This window comes from Sarcophilus harrisii, chromosome 2 (assembly GCF_902635505.1).
Source record: "Sarcophilus harrisii chromosome 2, mSarHar1.11, whole genome shotgun sequence".
NCBI lineage: Eukaryota > Metazoa > Chordata > Mammalia > Dasyuromorphia > Dasyuridae > Sarcophilus > Sarcophilus harrisii.
This window is the reverse complement of record NC_045427.1, coordinates 138,405,308-138,431,464: the sequence shown is the minus strand read 5'-3', so window position 1 is coordinate 138,431,464 and position 26,157 is coordinate 138,405,308. Positions and strand designations below refer to the sequence as shown.

The window sequence follows — 26,157 nt, the reverse complement described above, 5'->3', positions numbered from 1 at the left end:
AAAGTATGTAAAATTCCATGTTTGTTTGTTTTATATATATATATATATTGTTGATAACGATGTTAGATTCCTTTGTTATCCTAAATATTTTATTTCATTCACTTAAGAATGTAATTCTGAAAGGCAGTCCATAGGTTTCTCTTGACTGCCAAAAAGGTCTATGACACAGTAAAAGTGAAGAATATAAACCTTCTATTACAAGTAAAGCGATCTCTTCACTATATCTCAACACACTTAATGTTTTCTTTTCTCCATTGCTTTCTTTGTGCTAGCTGCATTCTTCAGGTTCAGTTAATCTATCAACAAATGTTTATTTAGCACCAACAATGTGCCTGGCATTAGTCACACTGATAAAAATATGTAACTGAAATTGCCATGATCCTTAAAGGAATAAACAATACGTAGAGAAGTAAATATGAGATTTATACAAAATAAATGCAAAGTGATTATGGCAGGTGGAGGTGGGATGAATAAGAATTAGAGAATCAGGGAAAGCCTTCTATAGGGTGTGGCTCTCTGGCTAAACTCTTGAGTGGAGATAGAGGTCCTGAGAAGCAGAAGTGGGGCAGAGAGATGGAAGGTGCCATGTCATAGAAAGTAAATGTTCCACTGACCAGATTGTTTAGAGTACAGATAGTCTACAGAGGAGTAATGTGTGATCATCCTAAAAAGAAAAGCCCAATCCAGCTTGGGAAGGCCTTTAAATGCCCAACAGAAGAGCATGTATTTTATGTAAAGACAATAGGGAGCCACTGAAGCTTCTTAGCTGGAGGAATGAAATGGTCACATCTGTGTTTTGGGAACATAAATTAGACCACCATAAAGAAGATGAATTGCAGTTTCAATTGATCAATGATGGACAGAAGCAGCTACACCTAAAGAAAAAAACACTGGGAAATGAATGTAAACTGTTTGCATTTTTGTTTTTCTTCCCGCGTTATTTCTACCTTCTGAATCCAATTCTCCCTGTGCAACAAGAAAACTGTTTGGATCTGCACACATACATTGTATCTAGGATATACTAGGACATATTCAACATATATAGGACTGCTTGCCATCTAGGGGAGGGGGTGGAGGGTGGGAGGGAAAAATCGGAACAGAAGTGAGTGCAAGGGATAATGTTGTAAAAAAATTACCCTGGCATGGATTCTGTCAATAAAAAGTTACTATAATTAAAAAAAAATAAATGTGATAAAAAAAAAAGAAGATGAATTGGAAAAGGAATAACTCAATTGTTTCAGGATTATATTTCAGAGGCTTTTGTAATGCTTTTAAATTAGAGGTCCTTCTGAGGACCTTCTGATCTTAGAAAGGGGAAAAAGTGCAGAAGATGCAGAGGTTGAAGCAGGCTGTTCTGCTTGCTTACACATAGTCCGTCAGATTGTTGAATTCTCCAGGTGTATTGAAAGAATACATAATTTCTTAATCCCTTGATTTGAAAAAACTGCTCACATTGACCCCAGTTCCCTGTATAATGAAACAAGAACCTGAACATTTAGAGGGAGGGAAGTACATTGGTAGACCAAGTACATTGGTCTGATGTGAGGTCTCACTTCCTTTACAAGATCTGCCATAGATGAAATCTGAATATGTTGTAAATTGTTATATATGATATATTGCTATATGATGTTTTTCTTCATTGTGTACCTGGTTGTTTTCCCTTTTGTAACCATATCTCATGTCATGTGTATTCAGTTAGTTTATATTTAAGTTTATATGGACTCTTGGATCACAAACTCATAATTAGTGAATTCTAAAATGTTTAGATTTTTATTTGCTTCCTGAGTCATGCATGATCAAGGAGCCCTGACACCTTCCATTTAGTTCCTTCTCCCATCCACAATTTTTTGTGATGTCATGCTACCTTATCCTTGTACAGAATATTTGTGCAGGGGTTGTACAGGTCATCATTATAAGAGTAGTTCTTCCTGAGGTTCTTGATGTTTGAATATGTGGCTAATTCTGTATGTCAACATCATCCTCAAAAAGAATTGCCTCTAGTATTTTCACCTTTTTTTGTTTGCTTTCTTTCTCATGTTTTTTCCCCTCTTGGTCTGATTTTTCTTGCACAATATGACAAATACGGAAATATGTTTAAAAGAATTGTACATATTTAATTAACCTTTGTCAGATTACTTGATGTCTTGGGAAAGGGAGGAAGAAAAATTTGTAACATAAAGTCTTACAAAAATGAATTCAAAAACTATTTTACATGTATTGGGAAAAATAAAAGTACTATTTAAAAATAAATAAATAAATAAATGGTATGTATTCTTATACCTTAAAAGGGGGTGGGGGAATGCATCATGGCTAGTAGTAATGAAGAGGAGTCATTTCCTTGGGATCTCTCTATCTCCTCGACTGTAGTTTGAGATTTATGTTCTATTTAGCAAAAAGAGTTTCATGAATTAGTGGTTTATTGTTGTGATTTTGGGCAAATAGTCTTGGTTTGATCTTATACAAAAAATGCAAATGTTCCTTCTCTCATTTTAGATGTTTAATAAATATAGTACATTCACCTCTAGTCATTTAAAATCGGTTTGCCTCGGTTTCCTCATCTGTAAAGTGATCTAAAGAAGGAAGTGGCAAACCACTTCAGTATCTTTGCCAAAAAGAAAAAGAAATACCAAACCCAAATGAAGCCATGAGTTAGACACAACTAAAAAAATAAATAAATAAAAAGAGTTAGACACAACACATTCACATAGAACTTCTTTGTTTAGACCATTCTGGTTGGGTGATACTAATTTCTTTTCAAAAAGAAATTTTCAAATTTTCAAAAAGGCTAAAAAGAACTGTTACTGATACTTCAGACTGCTTACCTCAGTACTACTTTAACATATAATGTATAATTCATATTAATGTGTACCACAGCATAGCACATATTGAATAACTTAGCTTTTATTTGTGTCTCGCAACATACACAAAGAAACAAATACCACTCATTATCACCATTCCTTTCTAATGAAAAGTAATACTGACTGGGTAACTAAAAGCAGCTGTTTTACACTATTTTCCTTCATATGGAAGAACATGGGCAAAAATTACAGCCTAAGAAAAATTGCACAGGTTGCTGGACCTCTCCTGATAAAAGTGCCTACACTGGGGAGAACCAGTGGAGTATTACAACTTGGGAAGATACCTCAGTACTTTGATAAGGACCTTTTGGTGTTTTAAATTTTTTTTTAACTTTGTATTCTTATTTCTTGTTTATTTCTGCAGTTACTTCAATGAAAATCAGTATCCTGATGAGGCAAAGAGAGAAGAAATTGCCAATGCTTGCAATGCTGTTATACAGAAGCCAGGTGAGGCTGTGACCTTCGATTAGGGCAACTAAAGTTATCCTCCTCTAAACTTTACCCCCCAACCCCTGTTAAGGTAGCACTCCCAACCCATTGTCTTAATTTCTTCAAGGAACATTTTTAGGATCATCACTTGGACCTACAGGCTTTCAATACCAAAAATTCCTGTTAAGTTGATGGAAACAACATTTGGGAAATAGAAAATATTTGTTTTTCCTAAAGATTTTGTAAAATTCCCTTTTAAGAATATTGCATGAGCTAGAATTCTGTATAAATTTAAAATAATCATGGACATTTAATGATTCACTAATTTTGCTTTTTCATTTTGGTAAAGGTAAAAAGAGTCTATATCCAACCAGCATAGTATCCATCAAGTTCCTATCTTATAATAACTATTTTTTAAGTTGAGGATTCTTTTAGTGAGATTCCATTGTAGGCACTACCTTCCTTATTCTTATTCAAATAAACATGCTATTTATGTGCAATTCATTATCCCTTCTCCCTTCATTATGTTCTTTCTCCTTTTCTGAGGTTCATCACCTACTTTTACTTACTTGTCCCACTGAGGGCTCTTTCATACTATTGAATTGGAGAGTAAGATATCAATCTTAGCACATGCCTACTTTGGTTTGGGTGGAAATGATCTCTGCTGAGCTCAGCCAGCTGTATTTGTTGACTTACAAATGCTAACCTGAAAATATTGATAAATTGGAGGAAAAATAGGAATATTCAACTTACTTGGAATTCAGACTTCAGACAACTTCATACATTTGGAATATAGCTCAGAAAACAAAACTAAGCAAAAAAGACCTATGAGAACTAAAACTGTGTTCCCAAATCTCCAATACTAGTTGTACTTATTTTCCTTCATAGTTTTTTTTTGTTTGTTTGTTTGGTTTTACTTCATTAGGGTTTTTTTCCTTAGACCAGAATTTTAACAAATTTACCTCGTGGCAAATTAGAAGATGCAAGCTAGAAATTAAGTAGGTAGGTTTTAGAAGCAGACATAATTTGACATCTGAAAATAGGAAAAAAAAAAAAAGAAGAAGAAGAAAGAAACTAACTAAACTAAAAAAGCACATTTGCTTATAATGTGTTGTATTATATTATAAAAATGAATGTTCAGGATTATAATTGACCCTGCATTACCAAGAAAAGTTTACATTATTTTTATTTTCTTGACTTGAGAAGCCAGTGAAGTATATAAAGTATACCGATATACTTTAATGAAATTATCAAAATGCTTGTAATATCAAAAGTTGGGGACTGGAAAGGATTTTCTTCAGTATCTGAAAAATTCACTTAATATAAAAGACCTCCTTTCTTAATGATACTGGATGGATGTAGGTATCCCTCACTTTATTTTTAATAGTATTTTGTTTTTTCAATTACACGTAAAGATCATTTTTAACATTCGTTTTTGTAAGATTTTGAGTTCCGGTTTGTTTTTCCTCTTCTTTATCTCCCCATTCCCCAAGACAGCAAAGTAGTCAGGTATAGGTTGTATGTGTATCATAAAGCTTAAAAAGTACTTGACCCCTTATGTAAATACTTTCTAGAGAAATGTGTATTTTGTATGTACTCCTGTAAGAAGCATATCTTGAGTAATGTTCATATTTCATTCCAAAATCATTTTATCAAGTGCCTAATCTGTACTAGATGTAGGGGTAAAAAGTAACTTGAATCCCAGTACCATCTACAGAGCTGTGTCATCTCTACTATACTAAATGCATTCACAGGCAAAAAACTGTCTGACCTGGAACGAGTTACTTCCCTAAAAGTCTACAATTGGTTTGCCAACAGAAGGAAGGAGATCAAGAGAAGAGCCAATATCGGTAATGTATCAGAGAGGCTGCCGCTTCCTCCTCCTTCTCAATAGTTGCAAACTCAGTAAGACTCCAGTTGGAAACAACCAGTTCTGTTGCATAACTAGCTGGTTATTCTACTAGTCTGTATTGCAGTATCTTTAAAGTGAAGCTGCTGGATTACATGATCTCTAAGGTTCCTTCCTGCTATAAATCCTGTGATTTTATGAATACCTGAAAATAAATACCTCTAATCTCTTAGACAGGTTTATATTATGTTTTCCTTTATCTTATTTCTTAATGGACAAGCAATGACATTTTTATCACTGTTTATTTTGTAGTTAGTAACATTTCACAATTTAAATTCCAAAATAAGGTATTACTGCCACCAAATATTGTTTCTACTATTTTGAAAGAGTTAATGATGCATACTTATAACCCAATTGTTTACAGTACCATTAGAGAGTGACTCAGGCACTGTGAAGAATTTGTCTCATGGTACACAGCCAAACCCAGTAGAGCATTAAGGAATCTGAAGTGGCCAGGTTTGAAGAGTAAACTTTTGAGTCACTGAAAATCCATTCCAATATTAATTAGCTATTTTGCCTATCACTGTCCCTCTACAGAAGTTTTATAGAACCAGAAACAGGATAAGTAGTAATCATTAGCAAGTGTCTATTAAGTAGCATTCAACTTTTTCATTGTAATATGCTGACTAGCAGGAGTTTGCTGAATAAAAAACATTATTTTTTCATTCTTATCTTGAATGAATAAGTGAATGAACAATCTAGCTACCTAGATACCTCTTTTATTGTTTAACAATTTTAAAAGTAAGTGATTTAAAGATGAACATTGCAATATTCTCAGCCATAGCTAATTTTGTATCTAAAACAATTAAAATAACGTATCAGATAATTTAGGGATCCATTTGCTTTTTTCGAAGAAGCAGCAATCCTGGAGAGTCATGGGATAGATGTACAGAGTCCAGGAGGCCATTCCAACAGTGATGATGTAGATGGAAATGACTACTCAGAGCAGGTGAGCATCTGAGCAGAGGTCATTGATTGCAAAATGGGCTCAATTCTGTGAGCCCATTTTGTACAGGGAGGGAGGGAGGGGTTATTCTCCTGCCGCCTCTCCCTCCCCCAATCCCCACCATGTGTTTAGTCAGATTTTCATGTAATTTGAAAAGGAAAGTGGTGAGATTCAGTTGTCCTGTTTAATTTGTGAGAAATCAATATTCATCCACATGGATTTATTGTCATACAACAGGACACTTGGCAAGTACGCAATGGGGAGGAGGAGGAGGGACGAAGTTCTGAGGGAGGCAGAGAAGCAGAGAAGGTAGAAGAAGAGAGGAGGATCTGATCCAAACAAGCAAGTTGCACCATTCACCACATGCACACACCTAATGTTTGAAAAATATTAGGAGCAACCGGGCAGCAGTAATTCATGCCTAAACGTGTACCAACGTAGAGTACAAATCAAAGGCCCACCCACTGTGGTACCATTGCAGTGGTAACCCTCATGCAAAAATGAGTGGTTCTTCCAGATCTCTCTGGCATGTTGGGCGTACACATCCTTTCTACCTGCATGACTTTCCATTTCACCTTTATCTTTTTCTTCATTGATTGAAGGAAATGTATTAATAGTAGTCACTGGATCGGATAAATCCATTAGCTATTAATGTAGGAAAATCCTTGACATGTGTTGCTCAATTTCTTGGAAATATAAATAGTTTCATCTTGGTATTCACATATTCATATATATAGTATACCATTCCAGATTTTAATAGAATAGCTTCTCTCACATAATTCCAAATTGGCCCCAGTAAACTTTTGGGTCACTGAAAATCTATTCCATTATTAAATAGCTAGATTTTTACTTATTATGGCTTCTACTAGAAGCAATAGGACTGATTCTTGTTTAGTTAATACCTACAGAGTTCTTGACTGTAGTTCACAAAATGGCTGGGAAAGAAAGACTCCTAAGTCCATGTTCTAATATGTGCTTAAAACTGTTTTCCCTACATCAATTTACTGTGATTTATTTCACAGCTTCTACCTCTCAGCTTGAGCACAACCATTTTGCAGTACAAATGATGCTTAAGAAATTTATCTCATGTAATTTTTTTTTTTGATGAACAGCAGTGTTGATCCCTAAAGGAGTAAACAGTTGCAAACTCAAAGACATCTCAGTAACTCCTTCTCTCTGAGTGTCCAAGATAAAATTGCACATCAAGCTCTGAGTACACTGTTCTGATTTTTTTTATCTATAAGAAGAAGAAAGCTAACCTAAAACCCTAAGTTTTTAGTATGTCCCATCTTCCATTGTTTTCAGACCCACATCTGCCAATGGCTATCTTTTTTACAAATGTCCTTGAGACTACTTCCCATATGTCATTTCCTGAGGAATTGACCCTTTATTAAAAGCTTTTTTGCATGAACTTCTCCAGAATAAAACTTTGGGTGAAATGGTCATTCGATATCTGTAGCAATAAACCCATAATGCAAATTTCCATTGAGAGCTTTATTGCTGAGCACGTTGAGTGCCACCAGAAGGCGTGAATACCCCCTCTAAATGAGGTTGCAGATATTCTTATTAGACAACTGACTGAGGACAGGAAAATTACATATGCACCTATTCCAGGTTTGGGTCCTATCACAGTCAATAATAAAATTTTCTCTTTGTCTGTGTTTGAAAATATATGTTCATCAGTGGGCTGGTGGACATTTAGCCTATAACACTACAGGCCTCAGTCTTGCTTTCATTTGCTCAAGCGCTTTAGTGCAATCCTGTAAGTCACACCTTGCAGCTCCTAAGCACAGACCCCCTCTGGCAGTTTCATGCCAGTCTTCACCACTTATACTCAGGACCACTAAGAGAACTCCCAGTAGCCTGCAGGCCGTGCCCACTCACAGACCAGATTGGGGTGCTCCTTCGCCTTTATCCGTTCAATGTCTACTTAGATACAGTTCATTTTCACCCTGTCATGAGCCAACTCCTCCCTCCCCCATATCTTCGTTTCTGACCCCGAATGTCCATCTTCTGCTTGTGCTTTCTTGCATGTCCCTTTGTGAGCTGACATGTGCCAGGACATTAACCTTGTTCTCCTTCTCGTCCCATCTCTACAGGATGACAGCACTAGCCATAGTGACCACCAAGACCCCATCTCGCTAGCTGTGGAAATGGCAGCAGTCAACCATACCATATTGGCCCTGGCCCGGCAAGGAGCCAGTGAGATCAAGACAGAGGCCCTGGATGATGACTGACTGACTGATAGAGGGAGGGTCGAACTCAAGAAGTTAACTTAGTTTTAGACGTAGCACCTTAGCAGACTTTCCTCGGTCCTTAATATGTGTTCTTACAGTATAACTTTGCAGTTTCTTGTATGTCAGTTAGCTGTTAGGGTCTTGTTCTGTGAAGATGGCATGGTGCCCTCAGCCTTTGCATATACTCTCTCAGTATTAATTCCCAGTAACTAATAACCAATCAATCAACCAACCAAACTTCCCTCTCCTAGCCCCTGTGGCTCGAAAATCTTGCTGCTCTGTTCTGTCTTAGCATTCCAAGAAAGTGCTTCCAGGTATTTTAGATAGGCCTTGATTTTCAAATATTAGACTACATGTAAAATCTCGGATAACCTTAGATATCATGTCACACTAGTCTATCTACCCTTCTTTCCTTCTCTAAGACTGAAAGGATGCAAACTGAGGTAGTGTGGCACAGGATTGACAGACACCATTTGGGAGTATCCGCAAAGAGTAAAAAGAACACTACAATCCCCACCTCCGTGTGAGAATAATGGATTTCCAGCTGCAATAAGCCGTGCCTCATTATAGTCACACTGTGGCTAGATTATACTTCTCTGGGTGCTGTGCTAAGAATGTCAATGGGAAAATATATTCGCAGATTTTGGTTGATGTTAACATGCCCAACACAGACATCTTCTCCTATCACAAGCTGTGTGACTTAGTGGATAAAATACTGCCTTCTGCCTTTGGGACCATGTTAAAAGCCCAGCCTGAGAGCATTGGGGGAAATGAGCTGACTATCTAATGGAGGCTAAGTTTACTTCTTAGAACCACTATACATTATGGGCACAGCTACTAGTGCCTGACCGGAAAAGATCCAGGATTCACCATCAAAGTTGCATTACCCTTCCCTTGCCACCAAAAAGAAAAAAAAATTTTAAAAACAAAAGCTCTCAAGGAATGGATTAAGGTCACGAGTGAATGGGCTTATAACTTTGTCTTTGTAATTCTTGCCTGCAATCTACAAAGTAAGATGATTTGATAGAAGACTTTGCTACAACAGTTATATGGGGTCTCATAAATGCAAATACTCACTTAAATATGAGTAGGAAAAAGGCAGGGGATCATTTGCCACTTACATTGTAGGAGATATAATGGGATGTGACTGCTTTGGTGTTCTTCTTTACTCTGTCCTTGTAAAGGTATGAGAAAGTTATACTGCCACAGGCAATTTAATTAATAATTGGAAGCCATATTGATAATGGATGTGGTAATATTTGTAAAGTTTAATCTACTTTAAGCAGCAGTAACTAATGGAATTTTTTTCCTTGATCACATATGTAGCACTTTTGTTACTTTTTAAAGATATTTATATTTGATAAATCCTTTTTTCGTTTTGAGAATTCAAAATACCAAACAGTGAACTTGCATTATCGAGTCACCCTGCAATCACCTTGTCATCTAATAGTAAAATGATGAACTATCCATGCATCGAAGAAAATTACATCTGCTGGCATTGTCTGAAAATGATCTCCTGGCGTCCCGATTAAATGACATCGTGTCATAGCCGGTAAGAGAAAGCAGCAGAGGATGTGCCTGAAGTAGGCACAAGTGCTGTACATTTTCTGCCTCATTCCACCTTTTCTGTCCATATACAATGAAACCTTGTTTAATGGGGAATAAGAGACTAGCTGTTAAGCAGGGCTTCTAGATCTTTTGTTCTTCACATGAACTATTTCCAATAGGGAATGAAGGTGCCATTTCTTCTCTTTTTTTCTCTGCCCCTCCCCCTTCTGACACAAATGTCTTGAACTTCAAACCATTGCTAGAGAGACAGAACTCCCTTATTTTCTCCTTCTCTTTTTCCTTTTGAGTGGAGTTCTCGAGCATCATCAAGTTTTTAAGATCCACACTAACCAAATCATCTCTTCATCTGCCAGTCTTGCTAGCTGAGTGTGAGTAAGAGTCAGCACTTTCAGAAGACATGCAGTTCACATCTATCTGTGGTTTTGAAGAGCTCTATTTCAGGGGGAAAATTTATATATGCTTTTCACAGATGTGGACAACAGAAATAAAGCAAAACTGTTTCCCTCTTTTGATTTATATTACTTGAAAAGACAAATTTGAGTAGCATGACTTATGCTCAGGAATTAAATCATTTGATCCCACCACCAGTTTTCCTTCCTAGTTTGTAAGTCTCTTTTCAGGGAGAGTTTTTGTTCTCCCCTCTTTTCATTTTTCACTGAAGAAATATAACAAATTGTAGCTTTTTTATTTAGGGTAGAATGTTTTATATGCTTATTCTCCATTTGAGTCAGAGAGAAAAGGACAGAGAAGACACTCTCTGACAAGCAACATCTCTGATTTATTGTAAGGAGATTATGATAATTGATAGCTTCTTTATGTTGGGGCTGTACTATCATTTGTTCTTCCTCTTTCTTTTCATGGAACAGACTAAAACTGTTAAAGACAGCTGCAGTTTCTAAAGAAATACACTGGTTGCCATAGCTTATCAGAAAGGTTGCATTGTTTTAAAGAATGAAGGAGAAAGAATCCTTCAGAGAATAAAGGGGAGTTTAGGATGTCTCAGAAGTGCAACACCAATTCTCTCTACCTCTGGCAGCATGCTGGAATCAAGGAAAAATTTCCATTTAGGATAGATAACTAACAAAGGTCATCCTGTGCTCCTGTGGAAGAGTGCTACAAAAGGGGAGGCTCAAACCACAGACTTTTAAAACCCTTGGAGCTGGAAGGAGACCTTAGAAATTATTGAGACCAACTCTGATTTTATCCATGAGGACATAGATGCCCAGAGAGAAAGAGAGAGAGAGGTGACACCCACAATCAGGCAGGCATTAAGTAGAGCCAGGACTTGAAGCCAGTCCTCCAGACTCTAGAACCAATGTTCTTCTCACCACATCATGCTGCCACCTCTCCTTCTTACTGAAAAAAAGGAAGAGGATGTTAACTAAAGAAACACTGAAACAAATTAACAATGCCAGCCTTTCTTAGCTGTCACATTTCCACCTGAATTAGAGATTTCCTTTGTATCTAGATTCATCCTTAATCTAGATTCTCTGTTTGCCATAAATTTGAATTCTGCTTTCTTATCCAAGCTACTGTAGATATCTCCAGTGAGGTTCTTAGTTAGATTTGACTTCTAATACTCTGGATTGTGGACTTGGGGGCTGTACTCCTCCCACCTCCCAGGGTTTTGAAAGCCATCAGAAATTTTGTTCAGACCTTAAACTTTGTTATTCCTAAGGGGGTTATTCAAGCAATCACATTGCTTTAAGATTGTTTGTTTCAGCTCTTTGGGTAGCCAACTTCTTTTCCTTTTCTGGTCTACTGGCCTTTTCTCTCCAAACCACATACTGTACTTCAGCCCCTACAGGAAGTTTTTAAGGTCTCTGCTCCTTTCTGCTAATGGAAGAAGCCAAAAATCCCTGGCTACAATTTGTTTATCTGCTCTTCTTTCAAGAATTGTAGACTCACTGCAGATGAGTAAGTTTCCGTGTTTTTGGCAACCTGTTGAGAACCTTGTAAAGATCCTTCCTGACTAAATTTCTAGCCACCTCTCAAAGGAGCAATACTAAGCATACACATCTGAGACCCCATGCTTTTATTTGAAAAACACTTATACAACCTAGCTTGCTTCAGTATTACTTATACCCAGGGAGAACTCCCGAGGAAAGTTTTAGTCTTCCAATTCTAGAAACTTTCAACAGTTGTTAGATTTCTTTGTTCTATGTTGGGAAGAGGCATGCCATTTGAGCCACAGGATCTGGACAATTTCTAGTTACCTCATGTCACAAAATAGATGCACTATAGAAAGGTGAAAGGACATTCTCTGGTATACTCCCTGAATGGTGATAGTGAAAATGATCCCAGGTCCAGGTGTCTGGGACAAGGAATAAGAAGGACCCAGGGCAAGCAGCAAAGGAATCCCTTTCAACTTGTGTTTCACTTTAGTCCAATACAGTTTAATACTTAGAGTGAAATATGAAATCCTCAATGCAAGGGCAATCTCACAGTAGTAGGTTTATTGTGTTGGACTTTTGTGTCCAGCCCTTAAACTCTTCACTCAGCATTGTGAATTTGAATTTAGCATTATCTTCCTTGTGGATGAAAACTGTTTTATGTATTGGCTAAAATAATAATAATCACAGTAATCTAAAGATATCTTTTGGTCCTCATCTTAAGTACCTAGTGTCTTGAAAAGTCACTCAGGAATAGCAAGCATTTCTGATGCTATAGAATTTGAATGAGGATTCTTTTTAAATTTCAAATGGTCTGTGTTTCAGTGTGGGGTAGTGGAGGTGTTCATTAGGCTCAAGTATAGAAATCTGATCTGAACAGCATCAAGAGATTCATATTGACAGGCAATCTATCAATCAATCAGTAAGCATTGATCCATCTGTATTGTGCCAAGATAGCTTGATGTATTTTCACCTTGAAGGAAAAACAAAAGATTTCAGCAAGATTTTCAGCTTCCAAGTTTTGACATTTGTCTTTGACAGGTTTTAGCGGCTCCCTCAGCATACTCCATCACACTAACCCTGGCAGGCATTGATATGAAGCAGAATTAGAGTCGGACTCATATTATCCTGTCCCTTTTGTCCTTCCTGCTCCAGCGCTTAGCTCTGCCTCTAGTCCTAATTGCCCTTTGGCTCTGTCTACCTATAGACCGGGCCAATGGGCAGATACCTGTGCTGGTCCATTCATTGTCTGACTATTCTCTCCTCATTTTATTCTCTAGTATCATCATACTCTTTTAAGCCTCATTCCTCCAACCAGAGAAATGTCTCTCTTCACAAATGATCTTCTCCCCTCCCCCCCCAAAAAAAACCAAACCATTAACACTGATTTCCAGGTTCTCTTCTTGTTTGGTTAGAAGAGCTTTTCATATTTCACAAACTGCCATGCCCTTAAACTGCTTTCCTGTTTTTTTCAGAGGACACATTTAGCTTTCTTTTCACTCCTCTAGATGTGTCTCTCTGTCTCTTGTCTTTCCCTTTCGCAACAAGTCTCAACAAACTCTTAGGCAATAATTTTTACTTGTTGGTTCTGCTTTCCGTGGCAAAGTTGTCCTTGGCAGGTCCTGATCTTGTATGTTGTCGTTGGTTGTATGTCTTGGGCTCTGCATGTGAACCAGATACCGTGTCAGAGCATGGTGGGTTTTGTGTCATTTGGGATTATTTTTGTTTGTAATTGTTAATATTTGACTACTATCTTCAATGGGGCTGAAGTAAGACCAGCCAAATCCATATATAGCTTTACTGAGCCGGATTTGTTTGTCAGGTTTTCCCAGAAGTTTGATGCATTGACCAGCTCCTACTGTGTAGTTTATGGCATTTAAAGCAGGGGCCTGGCTGGGAATTGCACATGGAAAGCATTCCTTTTTATGCTCCTTAATTGCAAGGTTGTTTACTCAGGATTTGGGGATCAGTTGTCCGCCAAAGAGAATTTGGCAAACTGAGCTGCACGATCCGAAACCCCTTTCTCAGTTTTTCTATCGTTTGATTTACAGTATCTAGTAATGCCTGATTTATCCCACTTAAAGGTATTGTGCACTAATGAGAATGGAAGGTCTTCCAGAGGAGGCATCTATGAATGGCAATAATCCCTCAATTTGACAGTTGCTTTCAGGTGGGGAGCATCCTTGTTCAGCCACGAGTCCTTCCTTTTTTATTATAATGTCTTATGTTTCATAAACATACAACAGTCATTACTCATCCTTTAGCTCAATAAGGGATGACTAACATTTAAGAAGAAGGATTTCCTTAGGTTGTTGTTTTTTTTTTTTTTTGTTTTTTTTTTAAATACAGTTTATAACTAGAGCATTAGAGAGGCCTTATTGAGATTGTGGAATAAAATCAACAAGTACACTTTCAATGTATTAACCTCTTGATTCTTTTTTTTTTTTTTGAGCAATGAAGAGAATGAAGTGTGAAGGCTCACGATCTAAGAAATCAGCTTCTTGTGATCTGGCTTGTTTTTTCTCCTTTATCCTACAAATATAGTAAAGTTTCAAGGGAGACTATACATGTATGCAAGTGTTTTATGCTTTTAATTTTTCTTATCCAAATATTCAGTAGGCATAATAGAAATGGGACAAAGATATGTGTTTGCAGCCCTATGCATCTTTTCTCTTCTGTTCTAAGTGCCACTCCATATAACTGTGGTCAACTAAGAAGCTAAATTAAATATAATTTATTCTCTTAAGCTTCCTTCTTTCTCTAATAAAATTTGAGAAACATTTGTAGAGGGGAAACCCTGTATTTTTCCCATCTCCTTTTTATGACAAGATCTTTGATTTATTTAAAACAACTTGAAAGGTAACTGGAGGCTGATGCAGTGACCTCCTATCTATTTTCTGGTGATCATGGTGCCAATTAGATGATAAAAATGGATGGAAGAGTGCTGGCCAGAAGTGTAAAATTATTTTGATTGTATGTGTGTACACGTGTGTGCGTGGATGTGTGTGTACATGTATGCCACCAAGATTGTTCTTACATCTTGGAGTACACTCTCCTTTTTTAAAATTTTCATTTTCTTGCCCTTTTCAAAATAATAGCGGATGGATGATGCCCTAATTTATTCTTCAGTTCATATTGATGTGTGATCAGAAGAAAGTTTGACCAAGTCTTTTCAAACTGTAACCATGGTAATTGGTTGGGTAGAAGGAATACATAAAAATACGATAATTGTTATGAATAACTGGGTGTCCTTTTGACATGTAATTAGCTGTTTTAGCAAGATGTAGATTGGCATGGTCATAATTAAAAGGATTTCTGTCCTTTGTGGGACTGAAAATAGCAGATTTCTCATTCCCTACTTCTGTTTTAGTGCCAATGTTCTCAGGAACACTTAGAATAGCAATTCGGTCAACTCAAATAATGACATGGTATGCATGTTACTCTTTGTTTAAAAGAGGAGGATTTCATTTTCATTTTCCTTCAGCCAAAATGAGTATCTTTGCTTTATAATTCCCGATTCACCTCTTAGGATTATTTGCAAATTATTCGTTTTTTAATTTCAACTCTAGTCACTTCATAATTGTTTGTTAATTATATATCATAACTATATATACATATATATATATATTAATTATAACTTGAATAAGCAGAATCCATAGCCGGACCCCTAGATAAATCACTAGTAGGCAGCCACAGCCACACATAAGACCTTACCAGTTACTTTTTGCTGGGGCCTTATGTTTATTTGGCATAAAGTAGTTTCCATCTTGATAAAAATCCCAGTTTCAGAACTTCTAAATTATGCTCCAAGGCCAGCTAATTTTATATTTGTCATCATCAAATATTATTTATTAACAATTGACTCATTCATTAAATAAAATATCTCTTCTAAGAGACGTAAATCACATATACAACTTAAGTCATGTAGAGCCACTCTACAGATTTTAATGTAAGTTACATAAAAATGTTTTATTAGTTAGCATACAGAAGGAATACAATTTGTTTCTCTTTTTGAATAGAATAAATTTCTGATGTCTAATTGTGGGTCCTTAACTTTTTATATTTGAATCTTCCTTTCCTACAGAAGAAATTTTCAACCTTCTTTTTCTATTTCAGGATACCACTTCTTTTCTTTTCTTAAAAGTATTACCTGGAATTAATGTATCACAACCTTTGAAAGCCACAGTGTTCACCATACTTTTTGCTAAATCTTAGATTAGAATCAGGGGTAATGGCCTTGTGCTAGGAAAGGTACAAAAATAACCTCTGAGCCATCCCTTGTCCATCAGATTTTCATTAAAGTATCTTTTGACACTATTAGTAAAGTATCCTCTCCCAAATAATTGGTTTCTCTATTCTTATAGTATTGGTTTGCCAGTTGCTTTAAAATGCCTTTATCCGATGAAGTTTAGCACCCCTTGATGATGCCAGAATCTACCAGAAACCTCTATCTCTGACAAGACCGAACAGCCATGGGCAAAAGAGTGAAGCTAGACCCTTCTCTGCCAGTCTCAGATATCTAGTCTGTACATGTTCTCTTTACACCTCCTCCAAAACCCACTTTGAAATCCTATCCTTTTCCTGAAATAGAAATGTTGGCTAATAACTTACAGAGTATTGTCCTCCCAAGGATCTTTGCATTTTGGCTTTGCTCTAAGGCTTGAAGGAATAAACTTCTACCTCGAGAGGATTTGGGTGATGACAAGGTACTGATGAGGGGCCAGTTTAAGGGTCTTCTCTATGCCTCCAAGGTCCCATTTAATTTTCATAAAGGCTTATATTCAATCTTTGTTTAGAAAGTGACTGGTTGATTCCAATATATTTTTTATGATTTTATTGAGTAGATAAGACCTTATATACTTTACCTCTGATGGCCAAACAGTTACTGTGCCAGCTCTTAGAGAAAATAAAACATCCTCAGCTATGATGGATCTTGTTGCTTCCTCTTTAACAAACTTTTCTTTCTCATTACATTAGAGAGGAAATATTCTCATTTAGCCTAAAAATCTCTGGATGAAATTCTAATTTATGGGAATATTGAGGTTTAAAGTAAAATTATATGGAGGCTGTTATTCATTTGCTTGTTCAGCCTAACCATATTCTTAGAACACTAATCAGATATAATAGTTTGGATGGGTCAGACTATACATTCCCTTAGAGGCTTCTTACATGAAGCTCCCATATTTTAAAGAGTTGGATAGCATCTGTTTTGAGACATATCTATAATCTTTGGGGCTTTTGTTTTATTTTTTTCCAAAGAAACATGAGGAACTTGTGCTCAGAATCGTTCATCTCTTTCTGACATTTGGAGTCAGCATGGTTTTATGACCACTAAGAGGAGGCATTGTTTTCTAGTTTTTCCCAGATTTGGAGAGAGAAGCAAGTATTTAAGTATCTCCATTAGCATTTAGAGCATGTCAAAAGATTAGGTTTTCTGAAATCTGAACCAAGGAGAATAATTCTATGATTTGTGAGACAACCCTGATTATCTCTTTAGTGTTCAAAGGAAATAGAATTGGTACTACAGTTAAAACCTTCCAATGTGATCTGATACTCTAGTGATTATAAGTAAAGATGTGCTTAATTAAAGGAATGTAACACACAAGAAAGGACTTGAGCTGGAAATGAGTTACTTCTTCATTCCTCTATTTTAATGTTCTTAAGATTTTCCATATGCCACATTAGTGATATCTAAATCTTTGCCACATATTCCTGTTGACATTCCTTTCCCCACTCCCCAAGATATCAGAATTAGGGCAAAAACTGGCATTATATCCCAAGAAGATTTTTTTTAAAATATAAAATCATGAAGAATGAACAGATCAACATTCTTTGTAGCAACTGGCTTCCATTGACATTCTAATGATTTTTAGTCCCAAACATAAAATTTTGATTCTTGGTTCTTCCTAGTTAGAGCTAGTAAGTAAAATTATTTATTCCTTTCTCACTAAAAGTTTCCTTAAACTTGCTTACCTTTTATTTGTATTATATGTACCCTTGTTTGTATTACACATACCTTTTTATTCTCATTCTTGTAGGTTAGTGAGTAAAAAGTCACAGTAAAGTAATTCTTGCTCAACATAATAATAAAAAAAAAACTATTGAACAATTAGAGCAATATTAGAATGAGATGACTTAGAAGTGTCATTTGACATGTTCAGGTGTGACTTGATCATCTATCAGGGAAGTTTTAGAAGGATTTACATACTAGTTCAAAGGTTGTACTAATTTACCTCTAAGTCTTAATTATGAATTATCTAATTTTGTGATGGTACATGAATATTTCTTGCCATCTCCCTTCTCCCTGATGGATTTCCTTCCCTCTCAGGAACATAAGTACTTAGTTTTTAGCTAGCTAGTTTGTGATCCTTTTAACTGTCTTTCTCTCCAAGTCAGTTAAATCTTAATTCCTTTTTTGAATTCCAAGAAATTGAATACCCTTTGAGGAGCTTTTGCGTTGACTGATGGAAACCGTCAACTAACTGTTTGCAGTGTTGGGAATAGTTCCTGACTGGATCCAGTGCTAAGTAGAGGGACAGGTGTAGAGATGTCCCAAAACACTTAATAGATCATTCTTACCATTAGTGGTATTTGGACAGTTTTCTCACTAAAAAACCCAAACTACAAATAATGAAAATAAATCCTCTTTCATTTTCTACATAGAGCCCCATTCCTTGAACAGTCTAAGGTAGCAAGGAATTTCAAGAGAGAGAAATTCTCTCCTTTCTTCCATTTACACACCTTCATCAAGAAGTTACAAATGGATTCCATAAAAAGACATTTAAAAGAGATGACAACCCCAGCCCATTTAATTTTTTGCTTTATAACTGCTTCAATTCCCAATCAGCTCTCTCCAGGTCATATCATAAATTGTAGTGATCTTGTGACTTCCTTGAATCACTAAAACACTTTACTTTTTCTTTGAGGATCTAGAGCCCACTAGGAACTAGGGAGGGCCATTTTTCCACTTTATCATCACTTATGCTATTAGCCCGAACAACAAGACTAGACCAATGCTTTATTCATGTAAACAATAGCTGTTTGACATTACATTGAACTTTTTTGTTCATATACCAGATTAAGTGGGGATGGGAGGAGAACGTGTGTGTGTGTGTGTGTGTGTGTGTGTGTGTGCGCGCACGTGCATGTGCGCGCACAAGAAAGAGATAGACAGCATACTGCTTTTTGTACTTCCAAATAAGCAGCACCATTTGGTCAGGAAACCTGGATTTTAGTGTGCTAGTATCAGCAAACTCATGTATTGCTTCTTTGTGCTACTAGTAATGCACATTAGTGTACCAAAAATAATTTTCTTTCAGGAGAGTTGTATTTTCAAAATGTGGGAACTTTCTCATGACTTTACTTCAGCACCATATTTACTTTTACTGGATTGCATGAAAGGTCATTTTCTTTGCTAATGATGCCCCATGTTATCCCATTTTACACCCCTGATTCTCATGAATGATTCTTCTAGTGTTCCAGATTGGATCGTTCCTAATTCCACTCTTGAGCCCATCCTGCTTCTTAATGCAGTTCCCATTATGGCTAGAAGTAAGCTACCTAAAAAAAGACCCAGTGAGAATCATCAATTATGAAAGAGTTCTGGACCTATCACCTGAGTCAATAGAGTATTTTTCTCTTCTGGGTCTCTGAGGCATGCAAGAAAGCCATTGGAGTTGGAAATATGCCTTCATTGAAAGATGCCAAGGACATCATAGTTGTCTCCCCTGGAAGAGCCCATAGCCTTGTCTAATTCCCCATGGGCTCCCTGTCCTTTCCATGATCATAACCAAGATCAGTGTTCAGTACCTTTAAAGGATATATTTTTTATTTGTTGTTGGGTTTTTTTTTAAGTGCCTAAGCAAGTGACATAACTCTGGAGCCCACCAGAGAATCAGGCCTGACTCTCCCCTCTCCCCCTTGGCCCTTTCTCCTTCCCTGGCCCATGCACAGCCCTCCTGGGCAGGTGGAGGGAAAGTACCTCTCCACCCAATGTCACTGGCGTTCTGCGGGCAGAACAACTTCAAGGTCTAGCCAGCAGGAGAAAAAACTTCATTGCTTCTTGATGCTGGCTTTGTTTGTCGTTGTTTGGCTGTTTCTTTCATTCATGTGGTCATGGTCTTGATTCATTGAGAACTTTTAAGGAGTCTTGTATTGCTCATTTAAATCCCAATAGCCCTCCAATCAGGTAGATTCATACCGTCTCCAGAGCAGAGTGGAGTCTCTATCTTTTGACAGCAGTCAGAACAGCGCTAATCTAAGAGGATAAATTTCCATGTAACTGTGATGATTAAACATGATTCATTTATAATTGTTAGCTACTAGAATCTTCACTGTCTTGTTTCATCCTCTCTATCTAGATTTGAAGAAGAGAGTCAGAGTTTGGCTCCATGTAAGAAAAAACTTGCCAACAACTGGAGTTATCCAAAAGTAGGATAAGCTAGCTCAGGAGGTAATGAGTCCTCAAAGCTGAGTCTAGACAACCATTTGGTGGGAATATTGTAGAGGGGATTCCTGTTCAGGTACTGGTTGGGCTGAGTGCTCTTGGAGGTTCTTCCAGTGTCAAGGTTCTATGGATCGTGGTCCTCAAAATACAGCCATTGGCAGGGTCTTCACATCAAAATCACATCTTCAAAAGGTGTGTGTAAAGTGTCTAAAAAGATATTTTAAATTTGATTTAAGTAAAGGGGCCTTTATCACATGGTGAACATGACAGGTATTTTTTGTGATTGCACTTGATTCAAATCCTTTAAAAATTTGTGTTTGTTTTTTAAAGCAATGACTGTTGTCCAGGCACCAATTTTCATTACTTAGCATTTCTGCTTTGACAGTGCGATCACTTACAAACATAGGACACCACCAAGTTGATAAATAAAGGCAATATGGCAGGGGGAATTTCTGCTTTGGATGGAAGGTCACCTGGCAGGCTGCTAAAGAAATGATGAAAGAGGAGAAATAGCATTGTGATAAGAAAGACAAGGCCATCCTTGGGCCCCTGAAGCCAGCCAGGATGACTTGTCAGGGCCTTGTCGTCCGGTCTCCAGGTGCTATTCTTATCGGTTTTACTAAGTGGCTTGTCAGTTGTAACTGACGGTTGTAACTGACAAGACCTGGACATTAGTGGGAATGTGGGGAATAAGGGAGAAATGACAAGGAAATGCCATTAGAAGAAGGAAAATCACTTAACTGGACTTGGACACTCCGTAAAGAGCAGAGGGGGAAGGGAATTTTCGTTGCAGAAAGATGTGCGGCTTTGTTTTAATGTCTCATAGTAGGGGTAGGAACTAGCTGGCACAGCAAATTAGAAAATGGAAAGCCAATGTAATGATTGTAATCAGATGAGACACCGTAGGCCCAATGACTGAGGATCGATTGCCTGAAAGTATTTTGCATTCACCAAAACAGTCTAGGATGACCTGTGTTGGGTCATTGCCAGAAGGGTCGAGGGGGAAAAAATTCCCTCCTTCCCCCTGCCTTGGCCATTTGTGTGTTTTCTGTCTTTGTGTTTCCATTTGGGAGTCTCCTAGTCTTTGTTCTCCATATCTTGTACACCATGTGTCCCTGAGGGCAAATCACACCTGTGTCTGAGTCTGCTGTAAGGTGTTCAGTCTACCTCAAGGGGTCAACATGGTATGCTCTAGTCCACACATACAATCCTTTTTACATTACCACACACACTGGAATGTATATCTTCCCTACCCTGGTATCTCCCCCTTTCCCTTAAATAACCTCTTGACCTGATCTTTCCTATAACCACCACAAACTCCTATTGCAAATTGGATGCTGCTTTAAATGTGAAAACAATTGTTCAAAAGCTATAAAACCTGAATGAAAGCTAAAGCTGAATTTATAAGCCTTGTTGCATATGAGCCAAAAGTGCAAAAAGCTCTATATAATGAACTAACCTGCCACTCATATAAATATAAATATATATAAATATATTAAAATCAGACTGTTCTACAAAATTGTGTATTTGTATTTTTGTGTACGTACAATTTTCTGCTAAGCAGAAGGAGGATGTAGTATAGGATGATGTGAGAAGAGATTTGGTTTAATCATATTTCTTTGTTACTTATTTTTGTTAACATCCAGATGCCTGTCTTCGTCTTCTATGTGTATGACACTGTTTTGAAAGCTGCAGTATCTCTCCTCCTTAGGGCCAGAGGCCTTTACAGAATGAAACTTGGGGTTTAGAGAGTTACTGAGGTCACAAAAACGAAGTCAGTGGCCCCCTTTGACCAAGCTCAGTTTCTGGAAGGTCCATTTGTTGAACAAAAGTTGCTTATGTAATGTATAATTCCTCATTGCAGAACTAGAATGAGGACCCAACCAACTAGTCCCAGCCGCTTTGTGATTGGCTATGGACAAACTTGACCTAGAATAAGCAGCACCTCAAAACGCCTCTGAAGCAGGAGTCTGTCATACCGACCCCAAGAGAACAAAAGGGTCATGAGCCTTTGCAACTCATGTGGGCTGGGGCACCCGCCAGGCACGGGAGATAGGACATCACCCATGCTCTGGATCGGCAGCAGCAGGTCAGCCGCCAAAAGAAGGTGCCCCAGGCCCCTTGCTTGGGCACCCTGGTCTGCTAAGGGACCACAGTTTTCTTTGCAGAATTTCACTTCCTTTTCCTATCTGGATACCAAAAAGACAACTCAGGCTGAGCAGGTGATATTAGTCATCCTAAAAAACCGTGCTGCAAATCTCTTGAAATCTGGGGAGTAGAGAAAGGCACCAAAAGTTTCCCACACTAAAGTACATGAGGTAGTTGAAATGGCAGGAAGAACTACCAGAGAAATCCAAAAGTCCAGGTTCAGAGCAAAGGCAGATGCCACCAAAAGCCCCTCCCAGCCTTCATTTGAAAGCATGAAAGTGTCCTGCCACTCTGGGCCCGGATACTCCCACCCCAGAGAAAAGGGGCCAGGCTAATAATCCCACTCCTCAATTCCATCCACACCAAAAAACTCCCCAGTGACCCCTGTAAGCGTTAATCTGCTCTAGGGAGAGTGATACTGCACCTTCACCTGTAGGACTCATATTTATAACAATGTGTAATGACTGTAGCAAAAGCCCTTGTTTCTAGATGTGAATGAACAAGGAAACAAGTGCTCTATTGTATTGATTAAAATAGTTCCAATGAGTCCTGTATCATTGTATCTCCTATTCTGGATTAGTGCCTTTTGGACAGTAGACTGTTCTGTAATTAAAATGTAGTATATACTGCTTTTTTGTACAGTTTTGTTTTAATAAAACTTTTTTTTAATTTGTGTTTATTTTAGTATTGTACCTATTAGAGAATAAAACGTATAACTGAATGATGACCCTGGCCAGAATTTATTTGGGTGGTGCTGTACTATCTGGGTGTTATGAATACACAGAAAGGGGGAGGGAGAACAACCAGTGTTCATCCTTGATGATCAACTGCTTTGTTATGTTTGTTTTCTGGAAAAGCGCACCAAGTGTGTTCAGAGACAATAACTGTTTGAAAGAGAAGACTCTCCTTTCACTGCCTGGCTCTCAAACCCTAGCGGACTCTGGAGGAGTTGGGGTCCATCCCTCCCAAGAACAGCCATCCCTAGCACCCGAGGAGTGAATGAGGACCAGAGAGTCAAAATCTGGGTTCAGGTCCCAGCTTTTTCTCCTCCTTGTGGTCTGATTATGGACAAATTAGTCTAGTCTTACTTTTCTGAGGCTCCCTTTTCTGATCTATAAAAGTATACGACTACTTGTACTCCACATTCAGTTTGAAGGAAACCCTTTGTGAGTTGTAAAGGGGCTCTAGAACTGGGAGTACTCATCAGTCAGGCTTATCTCCAATTGCCTTTTATCCAGACCAGCCCTCCTTCCCGGTTGGCATGGGCACTGCCCTAAGATGGCAGCTGCTTTGACCCTCCTGCCCAAAAAAATTCACATTTGTACCTCTTCCACAGCCAGTCAGCAAACAGAGTATAAGGAGAGAGGAGACCCCAAAGTGAGGGATCAGTTGGTAGTATGGGGATAACCTGAGAAGGGTTCTGGGGTTTCTAACCTGAGAGCAAGCGCTATAGGCTTTGTTCTCATTTGGGGCAGGACTGTTTGTGCAGCACAAGATCATGGGCTCAAGGAACAAGGAAGCAGGTGTTTGTGAGATCACCTGGGAGAAGGGGAGGAAGGGCCCTCTGTGGAGCACACCTTACTGCAGACATTCGTATAGTGAGGTGGCTGTTCTGCAAAGCCAAGCCTGTGGGAGCTGGCCAGAATCTATCACTGGGAAGTTTGATTGATTAGCGCTGTGGGCAGACGGTAAACAAGGGAGAGAAGCAGGACCTCAGCAATGCCCAAGGAGACCGGAGCTAAGAATTATCTGGGTAAGGCAGAAAGGCCCCTCATCCTGGGTTGCCACCACCTGCTGAGGAGTGTCATGTGATGTAGGATTTGGCCACCTGATGGTTGGGAGAAGCAGGGCACAGGAAATAGTGCCCCAGCTTCTAGCAGGTCTCAGCTCTTCGGGTCTCTGGTGTGTTTGTGTTGTCCTTGTTTACACAGGAATATTATGCCCTGAATCAAGTTATTATAGGACACCCCCCCCCCCCCCCCCATTTCTTTGCCATTAGAACTGGGAGAATTGAGTCAAAAAAATCCTTGGCATATCATTGAGTCATAGACTCCAGGAGCATTATCTCCATCCTTGGTAGGATAATTCCCTCTCCTCTTGAGTATTACCTCTTGCTTCACTGTCTCCTGCCCTCCAGCTTCTTATCTTGATCCTTATCCTATCAGGACTAAGTTATGGCCCTTTCCTGGAATTGGGGCTTGTCTGCTCACCCAATGTTCTCTCACACACACACACACACACACACACACACACACACACACCCCTTATCTGCCTTTGTTTCCCCTATAAGACTGTAGCTATAGAAGTTCCCTGCCTTAGTTCACTGCTGAATACTTTGGGCAAGAGTCCCATACAGCTGGCTAGCCCAAAACTTGCACAAAGTATTAAGTTTAATATTAGAGTTGATAGAGACAATAATTATCTAATTTAGCATGGTACTTAGCAAATCCTCTAGCTCACTAATGTATTTAAGTACTCTTTGGAGTTCACAAGTATGGGAGATTTACAAAGTTAACTTTATTAGATAATTATTGTCTCTATCAACTCTAATGACTTAACACTTTGTAAGGATTCCAACATTAGCTAATCTAAAACTCTCGACAATTAAAATATTAAAAACTAATCTCTGTCTTGCCTCAGTTTCTCTGGCATTACAGGAATACAGAAGCCACTTGGGGAGAATTAGGAGATTGGAATTTGGAGTTCAGACTCAATGCAGAAGGCTAAGTTTTTGAACTTAGTACTTTCCTAAAGGAGCCGAGAGCTGAATTACCTACTCTAGGATGGTCGTGAGGACCAAATCAGCTCTATATCTGAAGCAACAGAAACATGTTATTTTAGTAAAAGTCTCCCTGGACTGCCCATGTGGCCTTGAGTTCTCCAAGGCTCTCACAGGCCCTACACAGCTGGAAAGACTTTCAGGTAAGGGTCAGATGACAATCTCTGTTGTCTAAAGACCAGCTCAGCTAGCTAGGAAGAGCTTATCACCGGGTGATGACATTTTCAGCCACAGCAATTCCCAAAGCACCTATGAGGTTGCAGGAGATAAGCAGTTTCTCTTGAATAACCACCCAAGGAAAATTCCTTGAGATCTTAAACATGCTCCCTGAGCTGGCAACAGCCATCACCTCTTTTTCCCCTTTCTTGGAGCAGCCCATGATCCTCAGCTCCCTTGGAATGCAGCACCAGCCACCCAATAGGTCATGACATATCTTAGACAAAGAACGAAGTCGGAGCTAGCTGAGCTGACTGGTGTAGGGGCAATTTGACTCTGGGTAGCTTGAGTTGGGGTCATGATTAACATTTATTGAGCCTCTCTGAGGAGGGCAAGAATGGGAAGGCCGTGTGAAACTGTGGTCCTTCACCCCATCTCCATAAAACCTGGGGACAGGGAGGACAGCAGGAAGGCACAAGGGCTCCCCTCTCCCCCCTTTCCTCCTGCCATCACCTTCAGGGCTACAGAGTCTGCCTCACTTCTATGTTTGAGAGTCAGGGAGAAAGCAGCACCCTTAGCCTGCCGGGACAAAACTCATTGAGCTGCAAAAGCAGTGGTCAGAAAAGGAAGTTCTGTAGCAGGGAAGACGACTCCATTGCACATTCAGATGCCTTCTCCTTGCAGGGCAGGGCAGCTCCTGGCTGCCAAGCTTCTGTCAGGGCTTGGCAGTGCTTCTCTCAGACAGCAGCTCTGAGGCACTTATGCATATAAACAAGACCCCGTAAAGA

At 38.6% G+C, this 26,157-nt stretch overlaps 1 protein-coding gene across 9 annotated transcripts in view; it reads left to right on the top strand.

Moving 5' to 3' along the window:
- Positions 1-23,108, top strand: part of HMBOX1 (homeobox containing 1) — a 256,421-nt gene extending 233,313 nt beyond the window's left edge. For 4 of the 9 annotated variants that reach the window (XM_031950923.1, XM_031950924.1, XM_031950920.1 and 1 more), the window contains 5 exons: positions 3,223-3,305; positions 5,042-5,137; positions 6,051-6,145; positions 6,380-6,451; positions 8,242-23,108. In XM_031950923.1, the coding sequence (XP_031806783.1) occupies positions 3,223-3,305; positions 5,042-5,137; positions 6,051-6,145; positions 6,380-6,451; positions 8,242-8,379 (484 nt within the window). In that variant the 3' untranslated portion in view covers positions 8,380-23,108. The remainder of the gene's footprint in view (positions 1-3,222; positions 3,306-5,041; positions 5,138-6,050; positions 6,146-6,379; positions 6,452-8,241) is intronic. The other 5 variants (XM_031950922.1, XM_031950921.1, XM_031950927.1 and 2 more) reach the window with 5 other exon arrangements.
- Positions 23,109-26,157: the final 3,049 nt, after the last annotated feature.